This window comes from Hyperolius riggenbachi, chromosome 1 (assembly GCF_040937935.1).
Source record: "Hyperolius riggenbachi isolate aHypRig1 chromosome 1, aHypRig1.pri, whole genome shotgun sequence".
In the NCBI taxonomy this organism is placed as follows: Eukaryota; Metazoa; Chordata; class Amphibia; order Anura; family Hyperoliidae; genus Hyperolius; species Hyperolius riggenbachi.
The window spans coordinates 322,041,299-322,068,370 of NC_090646.1; the positions used below are offsets into that span (position 1 = coordinate 322,041,299).

Here is a 27,072-nt window from a genome sequence, read left to right on the forward strand (position 1 = left end):
GCGTAGGATTATCCAGGGTATTCACATTACCCAGAGCTGAAATAGTAATGGCATTTGCAGGGCTCACGGTGTAGGGAGATGTTAAAAAGTGTGGCGGCAAAGCCTCCCACACGGATTAGGAATTTTTCATCGCCTGGCTGTCTGTTGCCGTCAAAGTTTGATCAGCTGTTCTCTATATTTTGTCCCAAATGGCTATGCCTTGTGACTCGTATAGGGTTTGCAAGTCAGCGGTAGTCCAACTTTGGTCATTCTGAATTGGATCAGACATCCAGAAGAGAGTAAAAGAATAGGAGATAGCAAAGGTGGGGAGAAGTATACCAATCTTTTTTGTTTCCATCAATGTGTACCATTTTTGCATCCGAGACTTCAGTTCCACAGGGCAGGATTACCAAATAACCACTGCCCTATTCTGATAACAAAATTGTTTGTCAGTTCTTTTCACTCTGATCCCCAAAAGCTGACTTAGGACTGCTTTTGGATTCTGCTATCCCAGCAAGCTGCCAACAATATGACAACACCCACCAACCTACTTTTACTATGCCACAGTTTCCATTCAGGTCTCATCTACTGAAGGCGAAAACCACTTTATTATTTAATGGTACACTTTGAACTTTTTAAACTTTTGTTTTTAACTTTCAATGAATGATTACGGCTATTGAGCAATCATTCGCTTTTAAACTATTGCACATACATGCATGAACAACGGGGGCGGAGACAGGCACAAGTGCGTGGCAGTGGTATTAAATGCAGGATGCGACTTAGGTCTTGGTAATTTTAGGGAGACAAATTAGTACGTGAGAGTAATGTCCAATGATCTATTTGAGAAAAGGTAAAGATTTCTCATGGTAAAAGGGGTATCAGTTCCTCTATAAAGGACACCTGTAGTGAGAGGTATATGGAGGCTGCCATATTTACTTCCTTTTAAGCAATACCAATTGCCTGGAAGTCCTGCTGATCCTCTTCCTCTAATACTTTCAGCCAAAGACCCTGAACAAGCATACAGCAGATCAGGTGTTTGACATTGTCAGATCTGACAAGATTAGCTACATGCTTGTTTCTGGTGTGATTCAGACACTTCTGCAGCTAAATAGATCAGCAGGGATGCCAGGCAACAGGTATTGCTTAAACTGAAAAAATATGGCAGCCTCCATATACTTTCACCACAGTTGTCCTTTAACCACTTATGCTGAAAGAACAGTGTTCATTGTTAAAAAAAAAAAAGTAAAAAAATTTTTTTTGTTAAAGTGGTAAAAATAAAAAGTAGTTTTATTGTGAGAAAAAAATAGTAAAGCTAAAAATAAAAAATAATAAAAAAAGATTGTTTGTTAGAGATGGCCCAAACTATTCGCTTGCGAACACTACATGGAGGATGACCTCAGGGTCACTTCCGTGTTCGCAAGCTTCCTCAATACTTTGTAGATGTTTTCCCGGGGAAGCGTGTCCTTGATCACGTGCGCTGCGTGACATCCTGCGCATGCGCAGAGCACTCCCGGCTGCGGGCGCGTGATCAAGGACGCGCAGCCCCAGGGAAAGCACCTGTGCAGTATTGAGGAAGCTTGGGAACACCAAAGTGACCCTGGGGTCATTCCCTATGTAGTGTTCGCAAGCGAACAGTTCAGGCCATCTCTATTGTTCATGTCTCCCCAAGGCAATGATTGGTGCGAGGGATCATGAGGTCCTAAACAAATCAGTGTGCCTGAAAGTCCATACCCACACGAGGCAACGTTTACGGCGACTTTTTTTAGCAACAGGACTTTTTCACTATAAATGATTGTTTTTGTAATATTGCGTAAAATCGTTTAACGAGAATTAGTCAAAATGTTTAGTGACCGTCAAGATGGATCACTGAGCGCCCGATCACACTGATCCCCGTTGCCTGCTGTGATAATTTTATCGCGATTGAACGATTGTTCACGCCTTTGTTACCATGGTAGTGAAGATGGATCGGTAAGGATCGCTGTTCTCCGCGCGCTATTTGAAGGACGACTGTTACAGTAATAAGTCATCATTCATACAAACACTTAATGTAAGGTAAAGCTTTTTTGAAAAACACAAAAAAACAATTGCACATAGTGCTTTTCAATGGCGACGCACACGTTCTTTTTCCAGTCCGCAATTTGCACATGGAAAAAAAAAATTCCCTACTGCATGAAATCGTAACATGCATACTATCCCCATAGACTGCTAGCAGGTGCCGGCAGTCTATGGTGGATGACGCATGCGCAAAAGCACGAAAATTACGCAAAAAATTGACCGTGGGAAAACACCAGTGTTTTCCGCAGACACAAGTGTGGCCTCTTTCTAATTGTGTCTCTCTCACAGCAGTTTTCTGTTACCTCACATCTGTGTTCTGAGGTGGCTGCAGCAGCTGTGAGGGGTCACCTAAATTTGGATGCAGTGCGCAGATAAATAGCTGCCATAGGCCCCATGTAAATAGCCACTAATATCGGTAAATTTGGGCGCCAAAATCGCACGATAAAATAGTGACTGACGTGACCACGCACTATAGAAAAAGCTGCTATAAATTTAGCAGCTATAAAATTTAAAAATAGCCGGCGCCACGACGCCTGCTATTTATAGCTGCAGTTCCTATAGTGGGCGGTCTCGGTGTCCATTGTTTTATCGTGCAACTCTGGCACCCAAATTTACTGTTATAGTGGCTATTAGTGGCGACATCCATTAGTGTTAGGTATAGATTGGGGAGGATTAGTGTTAGGAGTCTGTGTGGGGTGGCTGGGGTTAGGTATAGATCGAAGAGCGTTTGTGTTAAGCATTAACAGGGCGTATCTATAATCGCACCGTGAGGAAAAACTGGTGGAAAAATGATGGTAATGGACATGAAATAACGGTAATAGAATATTGGCAATTTTACCGATATTCTATTATCCACTATAGTAGATGGTAATTTAACAGATATTCTGCTATTCTACTATCACCCCCATACCCCAACTCTCACCTGAACCCTCCGCTAACTATGACTAACCCTCACCACCCCTCAGTTATTCCTAACCCTAACCAGTCACCACCTACGCCTAACACTAACCAATCCCTATCTAAAAAAAACTGCAAAAAAAACCATAGGCGCACCTTGAGAATAATGGATTGCTGTGCATCCAGTTTGTTATCAAATGATCTATATGTGACCTCATTTTAGGCTACTTTCCCACCAAGACGTTGCGTTTTAGGGGAAGTTATGGTCGCATAACGTGCCCCTAACGCAACGCATGGCGGTGTTGAAGTTGGACGTCAGATTGAGCCACGTTATGCAGCTCTCAAAGCAGCCGCTCCAGGTTAGTCATAGTAAGTCCGGATATTTTTAAGGATTCGGATCATTTGAATCGGATCATTGAAAAGATCCAGATCTTTGAACCAAATCATTTTACTAGAGAAGCAGACTGGGTGAAATGACTAGGACAGGACTTTCACTGCACTGTACATTCTGTATGTTAGTGTTTCTTCCAGACAGACATCCACTGTGAACCGAATCTTTCATTGTGATGATCCGGATGATTCGACTCACAAAAAAGATCCGGATCAAATGAACGAGTCATTCATGATCCGGGCAACACCACAGTCCCACCACGAGTCTCTGCAGTGCAGTGAATATTAATTAGCCATGTGGCTGGCCGCGGAGGAGGAGGGGAGACCTCCTCCTCCAACATTACTGAGCATGTGCAAACAGTCTAACGCTGCTTAGCCCAGTATAATGTACAGCATGCAGCACTTTGTTTAAACGTGCTGCGTTACTATATAACGCAACGTGGGCACCGTGAACAGCACAATTGATTTCACAATGCTGTGAGTTAGGCTGCGTTACTGGCTGCTGTAACGTGGGACTTTAACATCCCACTGTGAAACCAGCCTTAATCATATGTAGTTGTAGAATACATTTTGATGTGTTTTAAAGCTTCCGTTAATGTCGCATAATAAAATAGGTAGGGACAAACAATCCATGATTACAAAAAAAAAAAAAAACAACTTTCAAAATGATGGTCAAACTTGGGAAAGTGGGAAGTTTTAGCAAAACTACACAAGTCGGTAGCTTACAAAATACCTACTTAAATAGCCCTGGTTGTTAGCTTTCCATAATGGTGACATTTGTAGCCTTTTTCTGATGTTCTGACTCTTCTGGAGCTATGCAAAAGAATGGCGCTGTAACAATTCGTGCAAAAAAATGGCCCTAGGCGCACCTTGAGAATAATGGATTGCTCTGCAACCAGTTTGTTAACAAATGATGTAAATGTGACCTCATTTTAACCGTAATGAGTTGTAGAATAAATGTTGATGCATCTTATAGCTTGAACCCATGTCACATAAAAAAAAATTAGTGAAAAACGCAATCCATTATGAGAAAAAAATGTCATTTTTAAAGTTATGATCAAACTTGGGAAAGTTTCAGCAAAATTACATGAGTCAGTAGCTTACAAAACACCCACTTTTGAATAGCCCTGGTTGTTAGCTTTACATAATGGTGACATTTTGGGCCTTTTTCTGCTGCCCAGACTCTTCTGGGGCTATGCAAACATATTATGGCGCTAAAATATTTTGTGGAAAAAATTGGACTGTTCAAAGCCACATGGACACTTTGTCGCTAATGTCATGCTAGATGCCCAGATACTTATTAGATGACATATGTGGGGTATCCTTTTAACCGTGACAAGTTGTAGAATAGATTTTAGGTTTTTTTTTGGGTTGATGCCTGTGTCTTGTGAATTACTTTTAGTAAACAATCGAAAGCAATACTTTATTTTCATATATTCAGTACCTGCACAAACCCCCTAGTGGCCAGACCGCATAATGTCTTCCAATCGGTTTCAGCACACAGACCATGCAATCTGTGGTTGCAATCAGTGCGCAGAAACTGCTGGGACTTTGGCAGCAGATCGACTAGAAGGGAGCTTGTGAGTTACGGTAATACAACTTACACACTATTTCAGGGTATAACTGCCACCACCTCTGTTCTAATGGGACAGAGGAACCCACTGACTGTCTGATTCTAGACCTGCAAATAAAACGGTTAAACACACGCTATTCTATCTAGCTATCGACAATATTAGCGACTCTTCAGAAGCCAGGGTTCAGTTTGTGCGGCTGAATAGCAGGGTAGCTGAACAAATAAATGACGTTAGCGTTGTTTATTATAAAAGCAATATAAATAATTAATATATACAGAAAATCGTTAAAAACAACAGTTATAGAGACAAATAATAGCGCAGTATGAAAAAATAAAAAGGGAGAGAAAATACGGATACTTAAGTTCATGCGGAAGTATGTCTTTCTGGGAAAAGAAATGCAAAGTCCTTGGTTTCAGAATCATAGGCCTTTAGGCATATTTTGGTAATCCAAGCAGATGTTACAGTTCAAAGATGGCTGCTGGGTGGTCCTCTGCCCAGCAGCAGGTCTAGTTGTAATCCAGATGATGTTAAGATGGAGGACTAAAGTTCACCTGCTGGCAATGTGCTTTTGATGAAGCTGGTTTGGGGGTGTGGCAACGCCTGCCCCCTCTGAATTACCCACCAATGACAGCCCACCTTCTCCTAGGGGAATTTTGAGCTTACATTTTAAAACACTAATTTAAACGATAAATGTCATTTAGGCAGACAGCGGATTCATAATTGTCAGAAAATACCGATTAATATGACATCTTGCATGAGTGCGTTAAGCTGTCCTGTCCCCGACACCAATAACTGGATGCGTTATTGTTATGAATTTTATATCAGCACATTGGGCAGATTTTAACGAATAAGACTATTTGAATTTCATAGCTGTGCTCTGCACGGTTTTCATTTAACAGACAGAAATCATAAACCACATGCATTTAAATCTGTTCCCCAGCGGTGCCACTGTGAGTTCTTCAGTGGACCCCTGGAGCTAGCTTCCTTTGGCTTCCCCTGGATGAAAACCACCTTTTAGTGTGTTAATTATCATCTAATCGTGACCAGCTAGAACAAGCTTTGAGTTTTACACCAGGATTCCAGCTAGGGTTTCACACCTCTGGCTAATTAACAAGTCACAGGCAGAAGGTTTCATGAACAGACTTCCTCTAGCAGCTATGAAAGCTACATTTCCAAAAGAAGACCCCCTAGACATCAAATGTTGATCTAGCAACGCAACGACAATCGGTTTAGGCAACCAACTGCAATTGCGTTTTCTGGTCTCACTGCTCTTCCGTGACAGTACCCAAATAAAAAGCTTGTAATGATAAAACAAAGTGACCGAATTTAAAACAGGATACATAAAATGTTACCCTAAGGACTCAGCTTTTTTTAATATGTATGTCATGAGGGTTTATTACTGTTATTTTTGCACGAGTACTTGTAATTATTGCTAGGGTACAATATGAAAACAAGAAACACAAAAAAAAAATACACCTTCACTTCCAAATGATATATTATCCCCATGCATCGCACTAGGAACATAATTTAAATGTTGGGATTACCAGGACAAAAGAGCAAATAAAATGTGAGTTTTATGTTCGATTTTTTTTTAAAGCATAGTGGATGAAAATGAAGAAAGTGTATTTTTCCACTTTTTACCTTGTTTTTCCTTTTAAAATGCATATTACATATTAAATTACTGAAAACGAATACCATCCCCCAAAAGCACAATTGGTGGTGAAAAAAACAAGATATAGATCATTTAGATGTGATAAGTAGTGAGAAAGTTATTGGCGAATAAATGGGAGGAGCGATGAAATGTAAAAATTGCTCGGATGCGTAAGGTGAAAAAACACTGAAGGCTGAAAAGCAGTGAAGATAGTCCGCACTTCCAGCTAATAATATCAATGGGATGTGCCTGGATCTGGAGTTGACAGCCAGCAATTCCAATATTATGTAAATAAAGATGAGTCCGGCACCATCCTCTTAATGCTCTTTTATCTTTATTGTCAGATCACCGACATCTCCAACAACGTTTCGGAGGGCAGACCTCCTTTGTCAAGTAACAGCCAGTATCTGATAAATAGTATCACAAACATTTCTTATATACCTCCTTGTTCAAAAACTGACCAATCAGTGCAATATGTCGCTCTGTGGCGACCAATCCCCTTACGTCCGCCTAGCGGACCTGATGGGGAACTTCTATTTTACATATTCGCGCTGTGCCTACCAATAGAGGAGCAGGGGGAGCGGCTATGACGCATAGAGCGAGGACGGACTCAATCTGCCGCCACGTGCAGGCGCCGACCAATGAGGGAACAGTCAAGAGTGACATCATGTCAGGCTCCGCCCGTCTAGCGAGCGGACCTGACAGGAGACTGATTCCACAAGGACGGAACTCTCCGCCCTATGGTCGCGCCGCATCACAGTGTGGCAAGGCGGATGCGTCATCATCCGCCCGCCCACTGCAACTAAGCGACAGAGAGGACGCCTCCGCCCAGCGTCAATGCACTCCTATGTAAACAATCCTAAAACACACAACATGATGACCATATCTGGGTGCCAAAGCATATATACATCAATCATACTCATCTACTCCTTTCTTAAATTCCTTTCTCAAAGGGCACCATACGCAGCAACAGGATACCTACAAAAACAAAAGCAAAAATATAAATATATAGATTTAGATAAACGGAAGCATGTCATAATCCCTATTCATACCTCTGGGTTCTAAAGTATCAAGTCTACGTATCCAAACTGCTTCTCTATATAGTAATTTTTTGATTCTATCTCCACCCCGTCTCAAAGGCTGGACCTGTTCTAGTATTTGGAAACGCAACTGATTTACTGAATGTCTTGCCTCTGCAAAATGGTTAGGTATTGATAATTCTACTGTATTGTTTCTAATAGTACTTTTATGGGCTGACAATCTAACTTTCATAGGTTGTGAAGTCTGTCCTATATATAATAACCCACATGGGCATTTGAGTGCATATACGATGAAACGTGAATTGCAATCAAAGTGACCTCTAATGTAGTATCTTGTCCCCAAATGTGGATGACAGATGTAGCTCCCCTTTATGACACTGTGACAGTGTACACCATAAAAGTACTATTAGAAACAATACAGTAGTATCCAGCCTTTGAGACGGGGTGGAGATAGAATCAAAAAATTACTATATAGAGAAGCAGTTTGGATACGTAGACTTGATACTTTAGAACCCAGAGGTAGGAATAGGGATTATGACATGCTTCCGTTTATCTAAATCTATATATTTATATTTTTGCTTTTGCTTTTGTAGGTATCCTGTTGCTGCGTATGGTGGCCTTTGAGAAAGGAATTTAAGAAAGGAGTAGATGAGTATGATTGATGTATATATGCTTTGGCACCCAGATATGGTCATCATGTTGTGTGTTTTAGGATTGTTTACATAGGAGCGCATTGACGCTGGGCGGAGGCGTCCTCTCTGTCGCTTAGTTGCAGTGGGCGGGCGGATGATGACGCATCCGCCTTGCCACACTGTGATGCGGCGCGACCATAGGGCGGAGAGTTCCGTCCTTGGGGAATCAGTCTCCTGTCAGGTCCGCTCGCTAGACGGGCGGAGCCTGACATGATGTCACTCTTGACTGTTCCCTCATTGGTCGGCGCCTGCACGTGGCGGCAGATTGAGTCCGTCCTCGCTCTATGCGTCATAGCCGCTCCCCCTGCTCCTCTATTGGTAGGCACAGCGCGAATATGTAAAATAGAAGTTCCCCATCAGGTCCGCTAGGCGGACGTAAGGGGATTGGTCGCCACAGAGCGACATATTGCACTGATTGGTCAGTTTTTGAACAAGGAGGTATATAAGAAATGTTTGTGATACTATTTATCAGATACTGGCTGTTACTTGACAAAGGAGGTCTGCCCTCCGAAACGTTGTTGGAGATGTCGGTGATCTGACAATAAAGATAAAAGAGCATTAAGAGGATGAAGGCTGAAAAGGCACATTTTACATTGAAGTACACTATACCATTAGGAATGGTCAATAAGATTCAAATAATTTGAAGCTGATGCAGAATTATGAAACTTAAAAGTGGACCTACAGTACATCCTACCACAGCTTCAATGGATCAGTCCATTTTCAAACTGCATACATTTGCATAATTCTGCACCAACTGAGAAATATTTGCATCTGATCTTTTCGCATCTGTGCCAATCCATTCCATATGTGCAGCGTGAACGCAGCTGAGGTTCTGCCTAGCTTTGGACTCCATCAGGCAGTACACAGATTGCAGATGTAGCAATAACAATATTCAATTTCTGATTATATTTTGTATAATATCGAATGTTAATCTACTGGTGTATGGTCATCTTCCATCTGCTATTCTACTCTGAAAAGCATGTAGAGCATAAATAATTGAAAGTTATGTATTGCAGAGCTAGCCAAAACCAGAACCTTCAAGATTTTTTAACCTCTCTAGCGGTTATACACGTCCATACAAAACATGCTAATACTCAAGAAAAAAAAAAAAAAGGATTCAAAACTACAACGCCAACATTTACCTTTTGCAGCTCTAAACGATTATCTTCCTGGATACTTTTGTTCCTTTCTTTTAGGTCTTTCTCGGTGAAATGACTTAAACCTTTCTTTTCAAGTGCCTGAAAAAAAAAAAAAAAAAAAAACAACTCACCTCATCTGCTACAATGATTACTTACACAATCCTAATCACCAACATTGTACCAAAGAGTAAGTACATATTAAAAAATAAATAAATAAATATATATATATATATATATATATATATATATATATATATATATATATATAAAAAGACACTAACGTGTAAAGCCCCATCTACACATTACAATTTTTTTGTGTGGTTTAATTCATTGATTCGATGCAATCCGACATGTCCAATCGGGATTCAATCGGATTAGATTTGCCATTGTTTCAATTGAATCAAATCCCGATCGGACATGTCGGATTGGATCGAATCAATAAATCGAAACGCACAAAAAATTATATGGTGTAGATGAGGTTTAAGAAAGCCCTGCCCTTGCGAGCCTACACTCTAAAGCACGTGTCGAACTCCAGGCCTGGAGGGCTAGATCCATGCCAGTGTTTAGGATGGACTGAGAAAGAAAGGAATGTGTTCTACCTGATGGACCACATCTTTCCTGATTCAGACCCATCAATTCATTTGAGCTGTATCAAAAATGTGTGAGGATCTCAGCCCTCGTAGGACCGGTTTGACATACCCGATCTAAAGAAATAGGGGGGAAACTAGGTGGCGTAATACACGTATAACTAGAGGCAGTTTGTTTTTAGATTACATTTAGTAAGGATCACATCTTGGCCAGAATTTGAAGGGAAATTACCCAAGTTAGAGCATGTAGTTGTCTGAAAAAGTGAGTTCTGGGGGGAGCATTTTAAACATTTCAAAGATTGGAGAGTGATGGATGTGTTTTGAAAGTGGATTTCAGAGAAGGGTGAGGCGCGTGAGAAATCTCATATATGTGAATGCAAGGAGGTAATACTAAAGGAAAACAGAAAAAGGTGTTGTGCAGAATGAATATTGCACTTGGGTTGATATCTGGAAACTAGTGAGATGTACAGGGAAGAGAGATTGTATGGAGAGAAGTTAAAGAGACCCCGAGGTGTGTTTAAAGAATGTTATCTGCATACAGAGGCTGGATCTGCCTATAGAGCCCAGCCTCTGTTGCTATCCCAAACCCCACTAAGGTCCCCCTGCATTCTGCAATCCCTCATAAATCACAGCCATGCTTTACATCTGTAGTGTCAGTCTCAGCTGCTCCCCTGCCTCCTGCATAGCTCCGGTCCCTGCCCCCGTCCCTTCCCTCCAATCAGCAGGGAGGGAAGGCATGCAGGCGGGGACTGGAGTTCTGCAGGAGGCGGGGAGAGCTGCAGACTGACACTATAGAGATAAACACAGCCAGCTCTGACAAGCTGTTTGTCAGCAGCGTGGCTGTGATTTATGAGGGATTGCAGAGTGCAGGGGGACCTTAGGGGGGTTTGGGATAGCAACAGAGGCTGGGCTGTATAGGCAGATCTAGCCTCTGTATGCAGATAATATTCTTCAAACCCACCTCCGGTTCTCTTTAAAGGGAATGTCCAAGCAAAATTAAAAAATGAGTTTCACTTACCTGGGGCTTCTACCTGCCCCATGCAGCCATCCTGTGCCCTCGTAGTCACTCACTGCTGCTCCAGTCCCCTGCTGGCAGCTTGCTGACCTCGGAGGTCGGCGGGACGCATTGCGTACATTTTTACGCATTCCCGCTAGTGCAGGAACATTAACACATAGATTTTTACGCGTTACTGGTTCAATGCGTACATTTTTACCAGTAATGCGTAAAAATGTATGTGTTAATGTTCCTGCACTAGCGGGAATGCGTAAAAATGTACGCAATGCGTCCCGCCGACCTCCGAGGTCAGCGAGCTGCCAGCGGGGGACTGGAGCAGCAGTGAGTGACTACGAGGGCACAGGATGGCTGCATGGGGCAGGTAGAAGCTCCAGGTAATTGAAACTCATTTTTTTATTTTGCTTGAACCTTCCCTTTAAGAGCTTGAAGAGGATCCTCTGTTTAACTCTCTGCCAATGAAGAACTTGACAGAGGGGAGCTGCAGATGAGAAGCAAGAAGAAAGTTGAAGGAGTCTAACAGCTAGGTTCAGTAAAGATTATAGGGATGCCAGTCTGCTGGTAGCCCACAAAGTAGTAATTACAAAAGTCCAAACGAGATATTATGAGAGCATGCACTAACATTTTACTGTGTATAGTAACTGTGTATAGGGAGGGGCATAGCCTGGCATGATGGCAGCATCTGAAAAAGCTTCCACACCACCAGCTTTATCTAGGGCCAACCTGCTTGACAAGACACTGCTGGATTGCAGAGTACCCATTTGACCTTTCTGGGTCTTTAAACTGTACCCCGGGCATGACCAGACAGTCTGTTTTCATCAAGGCAGGGGACAAGGTAGGCCTTGCTGGGGCTTTTTGTTCAGCCCCTGAACATGTGCCTACCCCATGACCAGCTCTAACAGCTCCCCTGGACTCTGCAGAACCCCCTAAGCCCCTCTGCCTGCAGATACCCCCTACACGCTGGAGCCTAAAATCACACGAGGAATCCACAGGCTCAACCATAAACCTTAAAGGGAACCTTAACTGACATGTGACATGATGATATAGACATGCGTATGTACAGTATATAGCACACAAATAAATATGCTGTGAAGTGTTTCTTCTTTCTCTGCCTGAAAGAGTTAAATATTCTACTGTGGAGTTTTTCTCCAGTCGGGACCCAGTCTGACTACCGATGCGGAATTACAGCGATAAAATACTTTGCTCTAGGAAGCCCAGTTCTCTACCAGGAGAGAACAGACGAGAAAATGTCAATAGTTCATATATTTATTTATTTATTTGAGCACTCAGACACAGAGACAGACTGTAATGCTAGGTCCACACAATGAGATTTTGTGATAGATTTCCTGCCAGAGCAATTATTTCCAGCATGTACAATCTGATTTCAGATCGATTTCCAGTTCACTTCTATAGAAAATCGATTGGAAATCAGATCAGACATTGGAAATAATCGATCTGGCAGGAAATCTCCCTGAAAATCTCCTTGTGTGTACTAGGCATTACATTCAGCTGAGAAAACAATAAATCTGTTTTTTTAAGTTTTCAAGCATAACATAAAACTGTGGGATATCAAAGTCATTTTTAGGACTAGGAGGATAGATAAAATTGTTTATCTCATCACCGTTTTCGGTTAAAGTGAAGCTCCGGACCAAAAATCTACTCAGCAGAACTGAAAAGGCTTGGTGTTTCTGTAACAGTTTCACAACATCAGAACTTTGTTTTTCTTACCAAAGCATAATTTTTAGCTGCATTTTTAGCTAAGCTCCACCCATCAAAGAAAACTGCCCAGGTTTCTTTTCCCCTGATGATGTGCAAATCATGATGGGATTTCCTATGTTATGCACGTTGCCTAGCAACTGGGAGGGGTGATCAGCACACAGGACAGTTGGAACTGTATCATGCTCCGTCACCTCCTTTCAACCAAAAAGATGGCAGCCCCATGAAATCACAAACATTTGCCCGTTCTTTTAAAACAGGGTGGGTAAGAGATCATATTACCTACCTATTGTAATTAACATAACTAGTGTAACTTAATGACAGTATGTTTGTTTAGGCTGAAGTTCCTCTTTAAGGTTGACTTTATTTGGGCTGAAATTATTCTCTGGTAGGGGGGCAGCGTGGCTTGGCTGCTTAAAAAGACCCCTGCTTGAAACCCACTGTGACGAATCAACGTTTATTCGTCCTAAAAAAAGTAGTTAGAGCCTTATAAAATATTCCCTGTCGCCACTATTAAAAGTGACAGCAGAGAGAAAGGCTTGGTTTATAAGAAGATCAGGGGAGCCAGGGGTTAACAGTTCCTCTCCCTGGTCAAAGGCTAACAAACCCTGGCTCTTTGGTAGCTTCTAATTACAGCTTTTCTCACCTCCGTGTGAAAGTGTTTCTCCAGCATCCCTGGAATGGTTATAGCTCATCCATCAGAGATTAGATGGACAGAAGCTAATAAACCGCCCCTTCCTCCAGACTGCTAGGAACCGATCACAGCAGGGGGTTCTCTCAGGGTTACCTCAGCTGAAGGTTCAAAGAGAATCCTTCTCGCAGCTGACCTTCCTGTGATCTCACAAATATGAAATCCATCTTTTGTCATAAAGATGACTTTCCAAATAGGCAACGGCTTTTAGAACCCGCTTATTATGTAATTCGGAACAAACCACACAATTGGATTTTCCCGAATTAACGGTAAGTCCTGCCAAAGCAGAGATATGCATTTTGGGGTCACCGTTCACTCTAAACCCCCCAAGTTTGGTATCAGCAGATGCACACACTTGTGCTGATTATGAATATTTATTCGGGTTCCTGATATTACCCACGGGCATGCCGAGAGCGGGCAAAATATGAATTGGCCCAAAACCTCTCCCTGCCTAAGGGGGCATTGCCTTATTCAAATTGCAAGGCTGGACTTGTATGTGTCATAACTCCTCCCACCTACAGTGAGGAACAAAACTGACATGATCCAAAAGTCCAGAGTTCTTTACCTTCAATCTGATGCCTAGTAACATCCTGGCAGCCCGCAAGGACACGGGCCAAAACCTCCATCTTGGAACTTTCTAACAAAGGCCTGTTGGCTGCATGGCAACCGCCATTTTGGACATTACGCCAAAGACTTGCGATTGCCGCATGGACTACCAATAACGGTATTTGAACTGTATATAATCGGACATTCTGTTCCTTTTCTTCCCTTCTCTCTGTCAATCAATCTGTTCTAAAATAAGCTGTGTGTATGTAGTTTAGAAATAAACTAACGATTTTATCGTTCAGTCTTGTGCCTGTTCTGGTCATCTGATTGCTGCTATAACGAATCTGCCCTCTGAAGAGTCAGTCATACTACCGCATTGTTTTATGATTTGCTTATAAATTGTTGATTTGCTAGCTAGGTTGTAAATAACCGTTTCTTCCTTCTAGGATTAGCTAGTACCAGATTTCCTGTGCGAAATCGATAACTTCGTTTCTCGATTATAAATACAATTCGAGATTGCATCATATAGGGACCCAGTAACCTTTCTTTAACGTCACATTGCTCACAGTCTTTAAGCCGTCGGAAGTGATTATTCCCCGAACGGTGACTTGAGCGTGTTGAACGTGATTGGGCTGGCTACCGTATTATGATAGCGGGAGTCTCTTTCCTCCCTGAACTTGAGAGAGTGGTGGCAGTTTACTTTATTTACCCGATTTCCAGCGCGAAATCGATATTTTTAGTTTACCGATTGTATATACAATCAGAATTGTACATGTATGGGCATCTCCAACCAATCTTAACCGTTTACTACGCACACAGTGAATTTGCCTCCAGCAGTCTCTAGTGCATGAGACCTGCATGGCAACAGTGGCCTAGTAATACGGGATTGGTGGATGTTTGTCCCATTACATATTGTCGGCAGCTGCGCGACCAATCTTTATCAGTCTGTTCACCGTACTTCCTGCGTATGCTAACGGGAGCAGATTAGACGGGATTGGCACGCTCTGTCGCCCTTTACTTTCTTACCTCTGACGATCCAGCAACCGGTCTCGTTGTCCGTCTGCGCCCGTACTTCCTGCGTACGCTAACGGGAGCAGATCTCGACGGGATCGCGGGGTTGGCTTGTCACACCCACAATCCACTCCAATTTGCTCCCATTACGCAGCTCAAAACAAAGAATGATAAGCAGATGAAGGCTGAGAGACTCCCAAACAGATGGGGAAAAATCTACTGGAGATTCTAAGAACTCAGAGCAAGTTAACAGAGCAGACTTAGGCTTGCAGGATGATGCTGGAGGGATCCCATTCCAGCAGGTCTTCCCCAAAGCATACTCCACATCAAATCAATAGGCCTGCTAACAAGGCACAAGGTATTCTGACTTTAGCTGATATCAGGGAAATGGCTGACAATATCAAAATGGGACATAAAAGCTACAATAACTCCCTCTATTGCAGATATTAACCTCCTGGGCGGTATGCCCGACAGTGTCGCTCAGGAAATTTTCTAGAGTACCCTGTGCTCCCAGAATAGTTTAGTTAGCTAGAAGTGATCCAGTATAGGTTACTACAGGAAGCCCAGTATAGAAGCTCCCTCTCACCGATTCCCCCCTCAGAGTGATTTCCCCATCTCCCTCTGCCTTTATCCATCCTTCCCTTCTTTCCACTCCCTCTGCATTGATACCGGGGTGAACGGCGTTGTTACTCACCGTGCCCCTTGCCCAAGCAGATCACCCACTCTGGTATTCTCTGTCCACCGTACGGATTGGAAATAGGCCACCCTCTATCGTGGGAGCAGGAGGGAGGCGGGGGATCAGTGAGTGGTGTACCTGGGCCTCTTATAGCTAGCTAACCTATACTGGGGCACTTATAGCTAAGCTAACTATACTGGAGCACCTAAAGCTTGCTAACTATAGAGGGGCACCTAAAGCTTGCCAACTATACTGGGGCAGTTGTAGCTAGCCAACTATACTGGGGCACCTAAAGCTGGCTAACTATACTGAGGCACCTAAAGGTGGCTAATGATAATGGGGAACCTATAGCTGGCTAACCTAATATTATTTATTGTATTTATAAAGAGCCAACATATTATGCAGTGCTTCACAATAGATAAGAGTTATCATACAAGGTAGGACATACAAGTAGCTCACAACAAATCAATATCATGCAAAAGGTCTTCGATAACAGTAGCTCAGAGTCATTGGTCAAAATGACTGTTCTAGTCCACAAGAGGGGTGACAGACCATGATATTGCATAATCAAGCTGGAAACACTATGGAGGAGGGCCTTGCCAGAGGCTTACAATCTAAAGGGTGGGGGTAGAGCCAATAAGTGCAATACTTGGCTACCTAATACTGATATCACTGGCTGTGCCACTTAATTGCACACACTTATCAAATAATCACCAAACTCTTTGCAGAAGCAAAAAGAGTTCTGTAAGTTCGCCGTGGGGAGGTATATCCTTATATAGAAGGCAAAATGGCAAAATCTTCCACTGCGCTCTCATTTGCAAGGAAAGCATAGGAGACAAACTACACATCGCATGATTCTGCCTCAATATAATATTTGCAACACAATCCGTGCTAGTGTGAAACGTGCCCTCACACGTGATACCACCACCTATATCAAAGGGGCTCACCAGATTCAAACCACCTCGTTGTTCAGGTGGGTCTCAAGCTCAATTCTATGATCCACTAGGCTCCTCAGTGAACCACAACATCCAGCACATATGGAATACACTTTTTAATCTTCATTAAAAACGTTGAATAAAACACAGTAAAAAAAATCTCATAGTGTAGTCTGTTTGCACAATCAGCATACCATCCGCCCTTCTCGCACCAAATTCCTACTTACAAGCTCCCAATACATTTAAGCATATCTTAGCGGTGTTCCCTGGGGGCCTCTTGGACGTGGAAATACATTCCCGGTGGCGTCCCGCACTAAGAACATCAACACTGCTCCCAGGCTCCCCTCGGTACTTTTCCTCGCTCACCGCTGCTAGTATTCGAACTCGTTGACGTCACGCGAACTGGCTCCGCCCTACACATTTCGTCATCCACCAGACTCATCAGGGGCAACCTATACTAGGGGCACTTATACTTACCATTGGCATGCTGATCCCTCGTCCTGTATCTCCAATAGCGACATGTTTCCCGGGGATCGAGGTAGATGACGCCAGGGTCATGCACCGTCAACATCTGGTGGGAAAATATTTTTTTTTGCATTGAATTCAATACAATAACCTGTGGGGAATTCCGAAGACGGATGAGCACCGCATAGTGAACAAACACAACAACCGCATGTTGGATTATTATGGCTCTGTACATATTCACAAGCTGACACATCATTGCATTCCAGCGGTTCTGGAGGTGTGTTTAGCTTCTAAGGGTACAATGGTTAATTTGCATATATTCAGCAATGGTGCCTGGGAGAAATCTCGAGCTCACTCCAACCTGAATTATCGCAAATTCTTTCTGTTTTAGGAAAGCAAACTTTTGTTTTTCTTAACATCTTAGTAAGGGGGCTTTTAGGACCATTGTAGTCCCTTACACACCCCAATGAGTTCTGGGTCACCATGAGCTTGCTGGTTAGTCTGAACAAAACAGGACAGGTAATATATAAATGCACACAAAAGGGGTACATTTATACACTATGGGGGCAGCGGCGTACACAGCAGACTCGAGAGTTTTTTATGCTGAAGTCGACCGGGAATCAGCCTGAGGTGTACAGTATGTGCAGATTTGATCAGAATGACATTTGTCTCTTGGTTGAATCTGCCAATCATCGCCTGATGTATGGCCACCGCTACATGCGTATTAGTGCAGGTTGAGCAGCTGCAGCTCGGAAGTGTAAATGATAAGAGTCATTTTGAAAAGGGGGGGAGGGGGGTTATGAAAATTAAATTGGATCACTATTTGTACAGAATACAGCAGAAACTGAACGCCAGGGAGGTTAAAGAAAATGTGGCTGCTTTATGACATAGGCTTGCTGCAATTAAGCAGGACAATAGCAGGCGAAAGAGGCAGGATAACATTACAAAAGGTAGCCAAACTCATAATAGGCAATTGATTGACTTTCAACGCTATGCTGAGGACCTCAATAACGGGGCAGCGGTACATTTTCCGTATCTGAGGAGTGCCAGGATTAGTCACTTAGAGATGCATACAAGCTGCCCTGACTAATGCTGGGGATACACGGAACATTTCTGTACCGTGTTTTGAGCAGCTGATGCTGGGAGCTGATAATATTCAGCAGGTCCGATGAACCCGCTCGATCCCTGCCCGCTTGATCCCCGCTGGCGTACAATGGCGGGGAATCGAGCGGCTGATAAGGAAGCGGCGGCAGGGACGAGCGGGAATTGATCCAGGTGGCCACGGTGAGAGTCGATCCGGCGGCTAATCGAGCCGCCGGATCGCTTTGTGTATGCCCAGCATTAGATCTTCAACCAGCTCTTGAATAAGAACTTGGATAGCTCCACACTGGCACAGAGAATTGAACCTTGCTGACACAGAAGTTCTGTCCTTGGAGTGCTTCAGATGGCTGTGACTGCTAGTTTGCTTTACACACACAATATCATCAGAGAGGGTCTAATTAGCCCCAAATTTATTCTGTACCAACGTCATTAAGAACTTACAGTGTTTTCGCGGACTATAAGTAGTATTTTACCACCCCAAAGAGTGGGGGGAAAAAAAAGTCAGTGCATCTTATAGTCTAAATGTACGGCAGAGGACAGAGTACATAATGCACAGCTGAACCACACCTCTCGGCACAAAGTATCCTGCAAACAACTGATTTCCCTGAGCATTCAGTGAGAGCATCAGCCTCACGGGACTCCGGACTCTAATGCTGGATACACACCATGCGTTTCCGCGTCGAATGCGTCCATCGATACGCGTCGATTCGATTATTTCTGATCATTTCCGAGCGCATTTCGATGATTTTTAGGTCGATTGCCATGTAAGGTATGGCAAATCAACCTAACGATCCATCGAAACGTGAATCGGAAATGTCGGAAATAATCAAATCGATGCGTATTGACGGATGCATCGAACGCGGAAACGCATGGTGTGTATCCAGCATTAACCTCTTTACAATGTCTAAAAGAAGGTGGCGGGGCTTAGGCGCGGAAGTGAAAGCCATTTACTGAGTGTGGAGCGTCTGGTTGGCGTCCTGAACGGCGGTGGGAGAAGCTAGTGTGCACATAGCACCATCCACGGCACGGGAGGACACAGAAAGGCAGCCGGAGCCCAACTTAAACGGGGGAGAGCCCGTGGCAAAAACTCTGAGCCCACTAATTGAGTCTACGGATTGTGAGTGCAATTTGTTTTTATCTTTTAATAAAATTTTACAGTATTATGCTATGTTAGCTTTTTCTTCCCTCTGAGGATTATATATGCTGATGAACATGTTTATATGAGACACCGGGTCGGAGGTAAAGGCAGACGATAGCCAGAGGAGGTGTGGGACGGCCCTGAGCGTTCCAAAGCGCTGTTTGACCTTTATTAAGGTCTTAGGATCCGGTGAGTCTGTTTCCTGGTGGTGTGGTGGCGGATAGTGTGTTACTTGGAAGAAATTGTTGGATTGATACAACACCGCTCTTTTACAATCAAACCGCAGGAATATAACTTTACAGACTGGGACTCATATTATACACCAATTCAGCATTTTTTAATATTGTGTAGGTGCCACCTTCTTTTAGACATTGTTCATTGTAAATATAGAAGGGGCAGCTCCAATATATGGAGGTATATGGGTTGTAGCGCTCATCTCTGTGTGGATATATTAACCTCTTTACGACCGTGTCAAGCCGATAGGCGTGAATGCGGTGGCTCCCCCAGGACCACCTATTGCCGATTGGCGTCAAGTCCTGGGGGCTTGTTTTGCAGCAGATTGCGTGTGTCATCAGTCTCCCAGCGGCAATCGCCGCTAGGAGACTGTCAGACGGCGAAATCACCATATATTTACATTGTATAGCGATGCGATCTAAGGCAGCGCTGTACTAGGGACAGCTGTGTCACTCGGCTGTCCCCTGTGGAGGCACAAAAGCGATCTGCTCTCATAGGCTGATGCCTATGACAGCCCATCGTGGCCATTGGCTAGCGGGGGGAGGAAGGGCGAAGATAGGAAAAAAGAAATTAAAAAAAAAATTGTAATATTTATTGGGGGAAAAAAAGTAAACATCCCTGCAGCAAACAGAGCCCACCAACAGAAATCTCTGTTGGTGGGCAGAATAGGAAAGGGCGGGGGATCACTAGTGTGCAGAGTTGTACGGCCCAGCAGCGAGCCTATGGTCCTGAAGAGGTTAATGAGTGGCTTTTCCTTGAACAGCACAAGTGGTTCTGTGTTTGGTTACACTGTCACAGATGCTTCTGCTCAGCCACCTGTATCGCCTTCTTGATCAGCTAATTGCTCAGCTGCTAATGACTCTCAGGGTGGCTCAGATACCACTGTCAATGTGGTGAGATTTATGCCCATCTACTATCCTGCTGGCTATTTTTACGTTTGTGCATATCTGCTCTGCCTTGATCTATATGTGCTGCATATATGCTGGACTGTATTCACAAGCTCACTGAGCACAGACTACCTGTTCCTTAAGGCCCATACTCACTGCAAGATGGATGAGGGAACCCACAGCAATGCAACCAGACGAACGAGCATTCCCCAATCCATCTTCCTACCCGCAGGAACATGCAACGTCACACACGAACAACAATTCAAAACGATCGCGCCACTTTCCGTGGAAGTCTGGGATCTTAAAAAATCTGACCTGCTGTGACAGCCGTAATCGAAGCACATCGCAACACATCATTTGTTTATTTATGCACACGTACCCAAGCCGTGAAATCATGGAAATGTTCGCACATTGCATAGAAAAAAAAATCCTCAGTCGTGGGAAATAAAATCGCAACGTGGGTACACAGCTTTAATACCAGCATGTAAAGCTGGTATTATCTATCAATTTCCCTGGTGTTGTGCTATACTGGCTGCTACCTTGTGACCCTGGGGTTGTCTACTACTTGCTGCTATCCAGTGGCTTACTAACTGCTCCCTCTATGCATGTGCAGTGCTTTCGAAGATATGGTATATTCTGTAAGCGTCTGATCTCCATGCTCCATTCCATTTAGGTTGTTTGTGTCGCTGGCTTGTTTGTGGGTATGGTTGTGTTGTGATTGTGGTGTGTGGTGGGATGGCCATCCCTAGGGTTTTTAAGATATTTAGCCTCATGGCTTTTGTGTAGTTTTTTGTATAAATACATTTGTCTTATTGTCTCTAATATGACCCTGGACAGGTATGTTCCATATTTACAGCCCACTCCTATATAATATTGCACATTAGTGTAGGTTAGTTAGCGTAGCTGGTGGGGCAACAGTGGTTAGTGTAGGGTAGTTAGGAAAGCAGCAGAGGTTAATGTAGGGTAGACAGTGTAGCTGTAGGGTCAGCAGGGGTTGGTGTGGCTTAGATAGAGAAATATTAGGGGAATAAGGTCAACAAGATGCCCCTACTCCATTGACGCACCAGGTTTAGTATATTTTCCCCTGGTTTTTCTCCTCTAAACCTAGGTGCATCTTATAGTCTGAAAAATAAGGTCATATCTGAGGTGATAGGTACATATTTACTTAACTCTGGCTTCTTCAAGCCCCTAGAAGTCTGTGTCCCTTGCCGCGGTGCTGCTTTGCTTCATTGATCAGCTCCATACCGACTGTCGACCCGGCAGGTTGACTGCTTCTGCATACGATATACAGTATATGAATTCTCAGTAGGGATAGTCGGATATGCAGATTTCCATTGAAATTCCAATTTCCGTATTTCCGATTTTTGAGAAGTGTTTTATAAGTCATTTTTTGCATCAGTGAATGCAAACATTGCAAAACAAAATCAGAACGGAGAACAGTCTAGTGATTGGTCTAAAATAACATTTTCCAGTCAAATTCTGCATTGTCCGATTGGCCCAATGCTTGAGAATTCTGCGATAGGCTAAAATTACTGAGTTGCGGTAAATCAGATTTCCGCAGAATTCAGATTTCCGAATTCCGATCGGAAATTCGGATTTCAGATTGGAAATGCTAATATTTCACTTCTGTGCAATCTGCATGAGAATCCCTAATTCTCAGGCATCCCCACTTACCTATCTATTCCTCAACATAAATACATACAGTATATTATATAAATGCACACATACACACCTACACACAAAATATCTCACTCTGTCTCTAGCAAAAAACTTCTCATCTGACCTTGTTCCAGCTAAAAGTGCCTAGTAGGTTGTTATCGCCAAATGGGTTATCTGTATTGGTGTACCCCATGTACTCTTCTCCCCAACCCATTTTCTCACGCTTCTTCCTCTCTTTGGCTTCCTTCTTGGCCAATCGTCGAGCTCTTTTTTCCTCTGGTGTTTCTACAGCTTTCATAAGTTCCTTTTTTTTCTTTTTTTCTTCTTTTAGCTTTGAATGTTCCTGCACAGATAGACCTACAGCAGCATTTTCCTTCGGGCTCAGTGACCCAGTTGCTGATGAAGATGAGAGAGACGATACAGAGTCCCTTGATATTGACCTCTGCTGTCTTCTTTGTGATTTTTCATGGCTTCCTTGATCAGATTCAGATGAAAATGGAGATCTTCGTGGTCTCTTTATGCTTTCTCTGTCTCTTCTAACATTTCTGTTTTCACTAGAACTAGACCTTGACCTAATAAAAACACAAAAGTATTGGTTAAATGATAATAAAAAAAAAAAAAAAAAGCTTAATCTTAATAAGAGCACCTGTTAATTTGGTTACTAGATGTTGGCAATAATAAAATATTGGTAAAATATTGGTAATGTTCGACAGAAAAGTGCTTGATCAGATTAGAACTTTACATAAAGATCCCAGTATCAGATGAAGGCTCTAAAGGAGTGTCTAACTACAGGTCATTCTCAAAAAATTAGCATATTGTGATAAAGTTCATTATTTTCTGTAATGTACTGATAAACATTAGACTTTCATATATTTTAGAAGTAGTTCAAGCCTTTTATTGTTTTAATATTGATGATTTTCTCATACAGCTCATGAAAACCCAAAATTCCTATCTAAAAAAATTAGCATATCATGAAAAGTTTCTCGAAACGAGCCATTAACCTAATCATCTGAATCAACTAATTAACTCTAAACACATGCAAAACATTCCTGAGGCTTTTAAAAACTCTCAGCCTGGTTCATTACTCAAAACCGCAATCATGGGTAAGACTGCTGACCTGACTGCTGTCCAGAAGGCCATCATTGACACCCTCAAGCAAGAGGGTAAGTCACAGAAAGAAATTTCTGAACGAATAGGCTGTTCCCAGAGTGCTGTATCAAGGCACCTTAGTGTGAAGTCTGTGGGAAGGAAAAAGTGTGGCAGAAAACGCTGCACAACGAGAAGAGGTGCCTGGACCCTGAGGAAGATAGTGGAGAAGGACCTATTCCAGACCTTGGGGGACCTGCGGAAGCAGTGGACTGAGTCTGGAGTAGAAACATCCTGAGCCACCGTGTACAGGCGTGTGCAGGAAATGGGCTACAGGTGCCGCATTCCCCAGGTCAAGCCACTTTTGAACCAGAAACAGCGGCAGAAGCGCCTGACCTGGGTTACAGAGAAGCAGCACTGGACTGTTGCTCAGTGGTCCAAAGTACTTTTTTCGGATGAAAGCAACTTTTGCATGTCATTCGGAAATCAAGGTGCCAGAGTCTGGAGGAAGACTGGGGAGAGGAAAATGCCAAAATGCCTGAAGTCCAGTGTCAGGTACCCACAGTCAGTGATGGTCTGGGGTGCCATGTCAGCTGCTGGTGTTGGTCCACAGTGTTTTATCAAGGGCAGAGTCAATGCAGCTAGCTATCAGGAGATTTTGGAGCACTTCATGCTTCCATCTGATGAAAAGCTTTATGGAGATGAAGATTTCATTCTTCAGCACGACCTGGCACCTGCTCACAGTGCCAAAACGACTGGTAAATGGTTTACTGACCATGGTATTACTGTGCTCAATTGGCCTGCCAACTCTCCTGACCTGAACCCCATAGAGAATCTGTGGGTAATTGTGAAGAGAAAGTTGAGCGACCCAAGACCCAACACTCTGGATGAGCTTAAGGCCGCTATCGAAGCATCCTGGGCCTCCATACCACCTGAGCAGTGCCACAGGCTGATTGCCTCCATGCCATGCCGCATTGAAGCAGTCATTTCTGCAAAAGGATTCCTGACCAAGTATTGAGTGCATAACTGAACATAATTATTTGAAGGTTGACTTTTTTTTTTGTTTTAAAACACTTTTCTTTTATTGGTCGGATGAAATATGCTAATTTTTTGAGATAGGAATTTTAGGTTTTCATGAGCTATATGCCAAAATCATCAATATTAAAACAATAAAAGGCTTAAACTACTACAGTTGTGTGTAATGAATCTAAAATATATGAAAGTCTAATGTTTATCAGTACATTACAGAAAATAATGAACTTTATCACAATATGCTAATTTTTTTAGAAGGACCTGTACACTGCAACTTTACAAAATCTAACCAGCAAAGTGCTCCTGTGTTGATGGTTCAAAACAGACATCAGCTAAGAATAAAATCATTAAAAAAATGTTTTTAAAATAGGGAGGTAGTGGTGGACTTACCCCTGCCAAGTAGACTTGACAGTCTGTTTTCACTGAAAATATCTTTATACTCCACCGTCTTTCTTTTTAGCGCCTTAAAAAGTCTTTTATTCAAGTAATTTGAAATAAAAGGAACATAATATATGCACCCAAAGCTAATTGCACTTTGAGGGTGTTCAATGTTAAACCCATATCTAGACCTTTCTGGAGGAAATCTAGAATAGGAAAAAAAATAGGATTTCTGATGAATCCTCCTTGAACTTATAAGACTCTCCATAGTCCTAAAGAGAACCCGAGGTGGGGTTCTGACAATGTAATCCGCATACAGAGGCTGGGTCTGCCTATACTGCCCAGCCTCTGTTGCTATACAGATCCCCCTAAGCCCCCCTGCACTCTGCTATCCCCATGTGTCGCAGCGGGCTGTGTTTACCTTTGGATTGTCAGTCTGCATGCTCCCCCCGCCTCCTGCATAGCTCTGGCCCCCGCCCGCGTCCCTTCCTTCCCCGCTGATTGGAGGGAAGGGACCCAGGCGAGGACCGGAGCTATGCAGGAGGCGGGGGAGCACGCAGACTGACAATCCAAAGGTAAACACAGCCTGCACAGCACGGCTGTGATTTATGGGGGACTGCAGAGCGCAGGGGGAACTTAGGGGGGAGCTGTATAGCAACAGAGGCTGGGCTGTATAGGCAGACCCAGCCTCTGTATGTGGATTGCAATGTCAGAACCCCACCTCGGGTTCTCTTTAAGTAAACTGCTTAGGTGACTGAGTCCCTAGCACACAGCAAAGTGGAAATAACTTGTTCAGATGGACCTTTGTTCAGTAAAAAGTGCCTTTCAAAAGCCACATCATAAGAAAGGGGATGGGGGAATAAGTACATCCAACTATGTAAAAAAATGTTCAACGCTTTATTTCATTATTAAAATTACATAAAAAAAGAGGGCTGCTGTACAGCAATATCTCTGCTGTCTCAGACAAATAACAGCCTTTCTTCAGGTTGAGTAGTCCACACCTCCAATTACAGACACTCCACTGAGGATGATGGCATACCTGTCGCTGCTTCAAAAAATCATCCAAGATTTGCAAGATCAATGGCTTCTCTACCAAATGGTAGGGTAACAGCAGATACCAAACCTATTTTGGACAGTCTGGCGTAATAAGAATTGTGGCCTGATCCTTCACCACTTTTTGAAGTACCTTCCCTATTAAGTTCAATGGTGGAAAAGTCCCAGTCCAGCAGAAATGCGTCCACAACTTTTGGGAAGCATCTGGGAAGAACATTGTCCCAAGCAGCATTGCAGGTAGCCGTAAATCGTCAAACATCTGTTCAGACACCAATTGCTCTGGAATAATGGTTTGCAACTCAATCTGCTAGAAAAATATCCTTTTCTCTGGGGTAAACTGATCTCAAGGAAAGAACCTTGTTTTCTGCCCAGCAGAATATCTGGAGATAAGCAGATAGAGAGAAATCAGGGGTGGACTGTAAGTCTCCCCCCCCCCCCTTTGTTTGTTTACAGAGAGTCTGAAGTGATACCCGTTTTTATTCATCAGGCCGCTTCAGCATTATAATCCATACTGATTCGCCACAATAGCGTGGCAGAATGAGGTCTTAATCACCCTGAAGGGGCAAAATTTGGGGCTCCTTCCTGGTAGAGGCAAAGCTTTGTGCAGTAGCTCTGCCTCTGCTTGCGTCAATCTCAGCGGATTTCTGCCTCCTCCTGCCGCTCTCAGTCTTCTTTCAATGAGAGGGGCAGGGAGAGGAGGAGATCCACGGTGATTGACGTGACTGGAGGCAGAGCTACAGCGCAAAGCGCTGCCTCCCCCAGGCAGCAAAATCCATGACCTGGAAAGTCGTGGAATTTTGCCCCAGGATTTTGGGTGGGGGAGGGGGGTGTTAAAGGAGTCATCAGGGAACATTTCATAAAATATATGTGTGCGTGTGTGTGCTTCTCAAAAAAATAGCATATTGTGATAAAGTTCATTATTTTCCGTAATGTACTGATAAACATTAGACTTTCATATATTTTACATTCATTACACACAACTGAAGTAGTTCAAGCCTTTTATTGTTTTAATATTGATGATTTTGGCATACAGCTCATGAAAACCCAAAATTCCCATCTCAAAAAATATAGCATATAGCATATTTCATCCGAGCAACAAAAGAAAAGTGTTATTAAAACAAAAAAAATAGTCAACCTTCAAATAATTATGTTCAGTTATGCACTCAATACTTGGTCAGGAATCCTTTTGCAGAAAGGACTGCTTCAATGCGGCGTGGCATGGAGGCAATCAGCCTGCGGCACTGCTCAAGTGTTATGGAGGCCCAGGATGCTTCGAATGCAGCCTTAAAGAAAAACTTAAGCCAAACAAAAAAAATGACATTTACTCACCCGGGGCATCCCTCAGCCCCATGAAGCTGGATGGTGCCCTCGCAGCCCCGCTCCGATCATCCTGTCCCCGCCGGCGGCTACTTCCGGGTTCGGCGACAGCCGCCGACAGGCTGGGAACG

General features: G+C 43.3%; 1 protein-coding gene across 2 annotated transcripts in view; it reads right to left on the bottom strand.

Annotated features, from left to right (window-relative positions):
• The window catches only part of CACTIN (cactin, spliceosome C complex subunit), a 220,391-nt gene that overhangs the window by 132,589 nt on the left and 60,730 nt on the right, over positions 1 to 27,072 (bottom strand). For both annotated transcript variants that reach the window (XM_068233847.1, XM_068233846.1), the window contains exons 4-5: positions 22,200 to 22,647; positions 9,421 to 9,516 (exon numbers count right to left, since the gene is read on the bottom strand). In XM_068233847.1, coding sequence (XP_068089948.1) covers positions 9,421 to 9,516; positions 22,200 to 22,647 — 544 coding nt within the window. The remainder of the gene's footprint in view (positions 1 to 9,420; positions 9,517 to 22,199; positions 22,648 to 27,072) is intronic.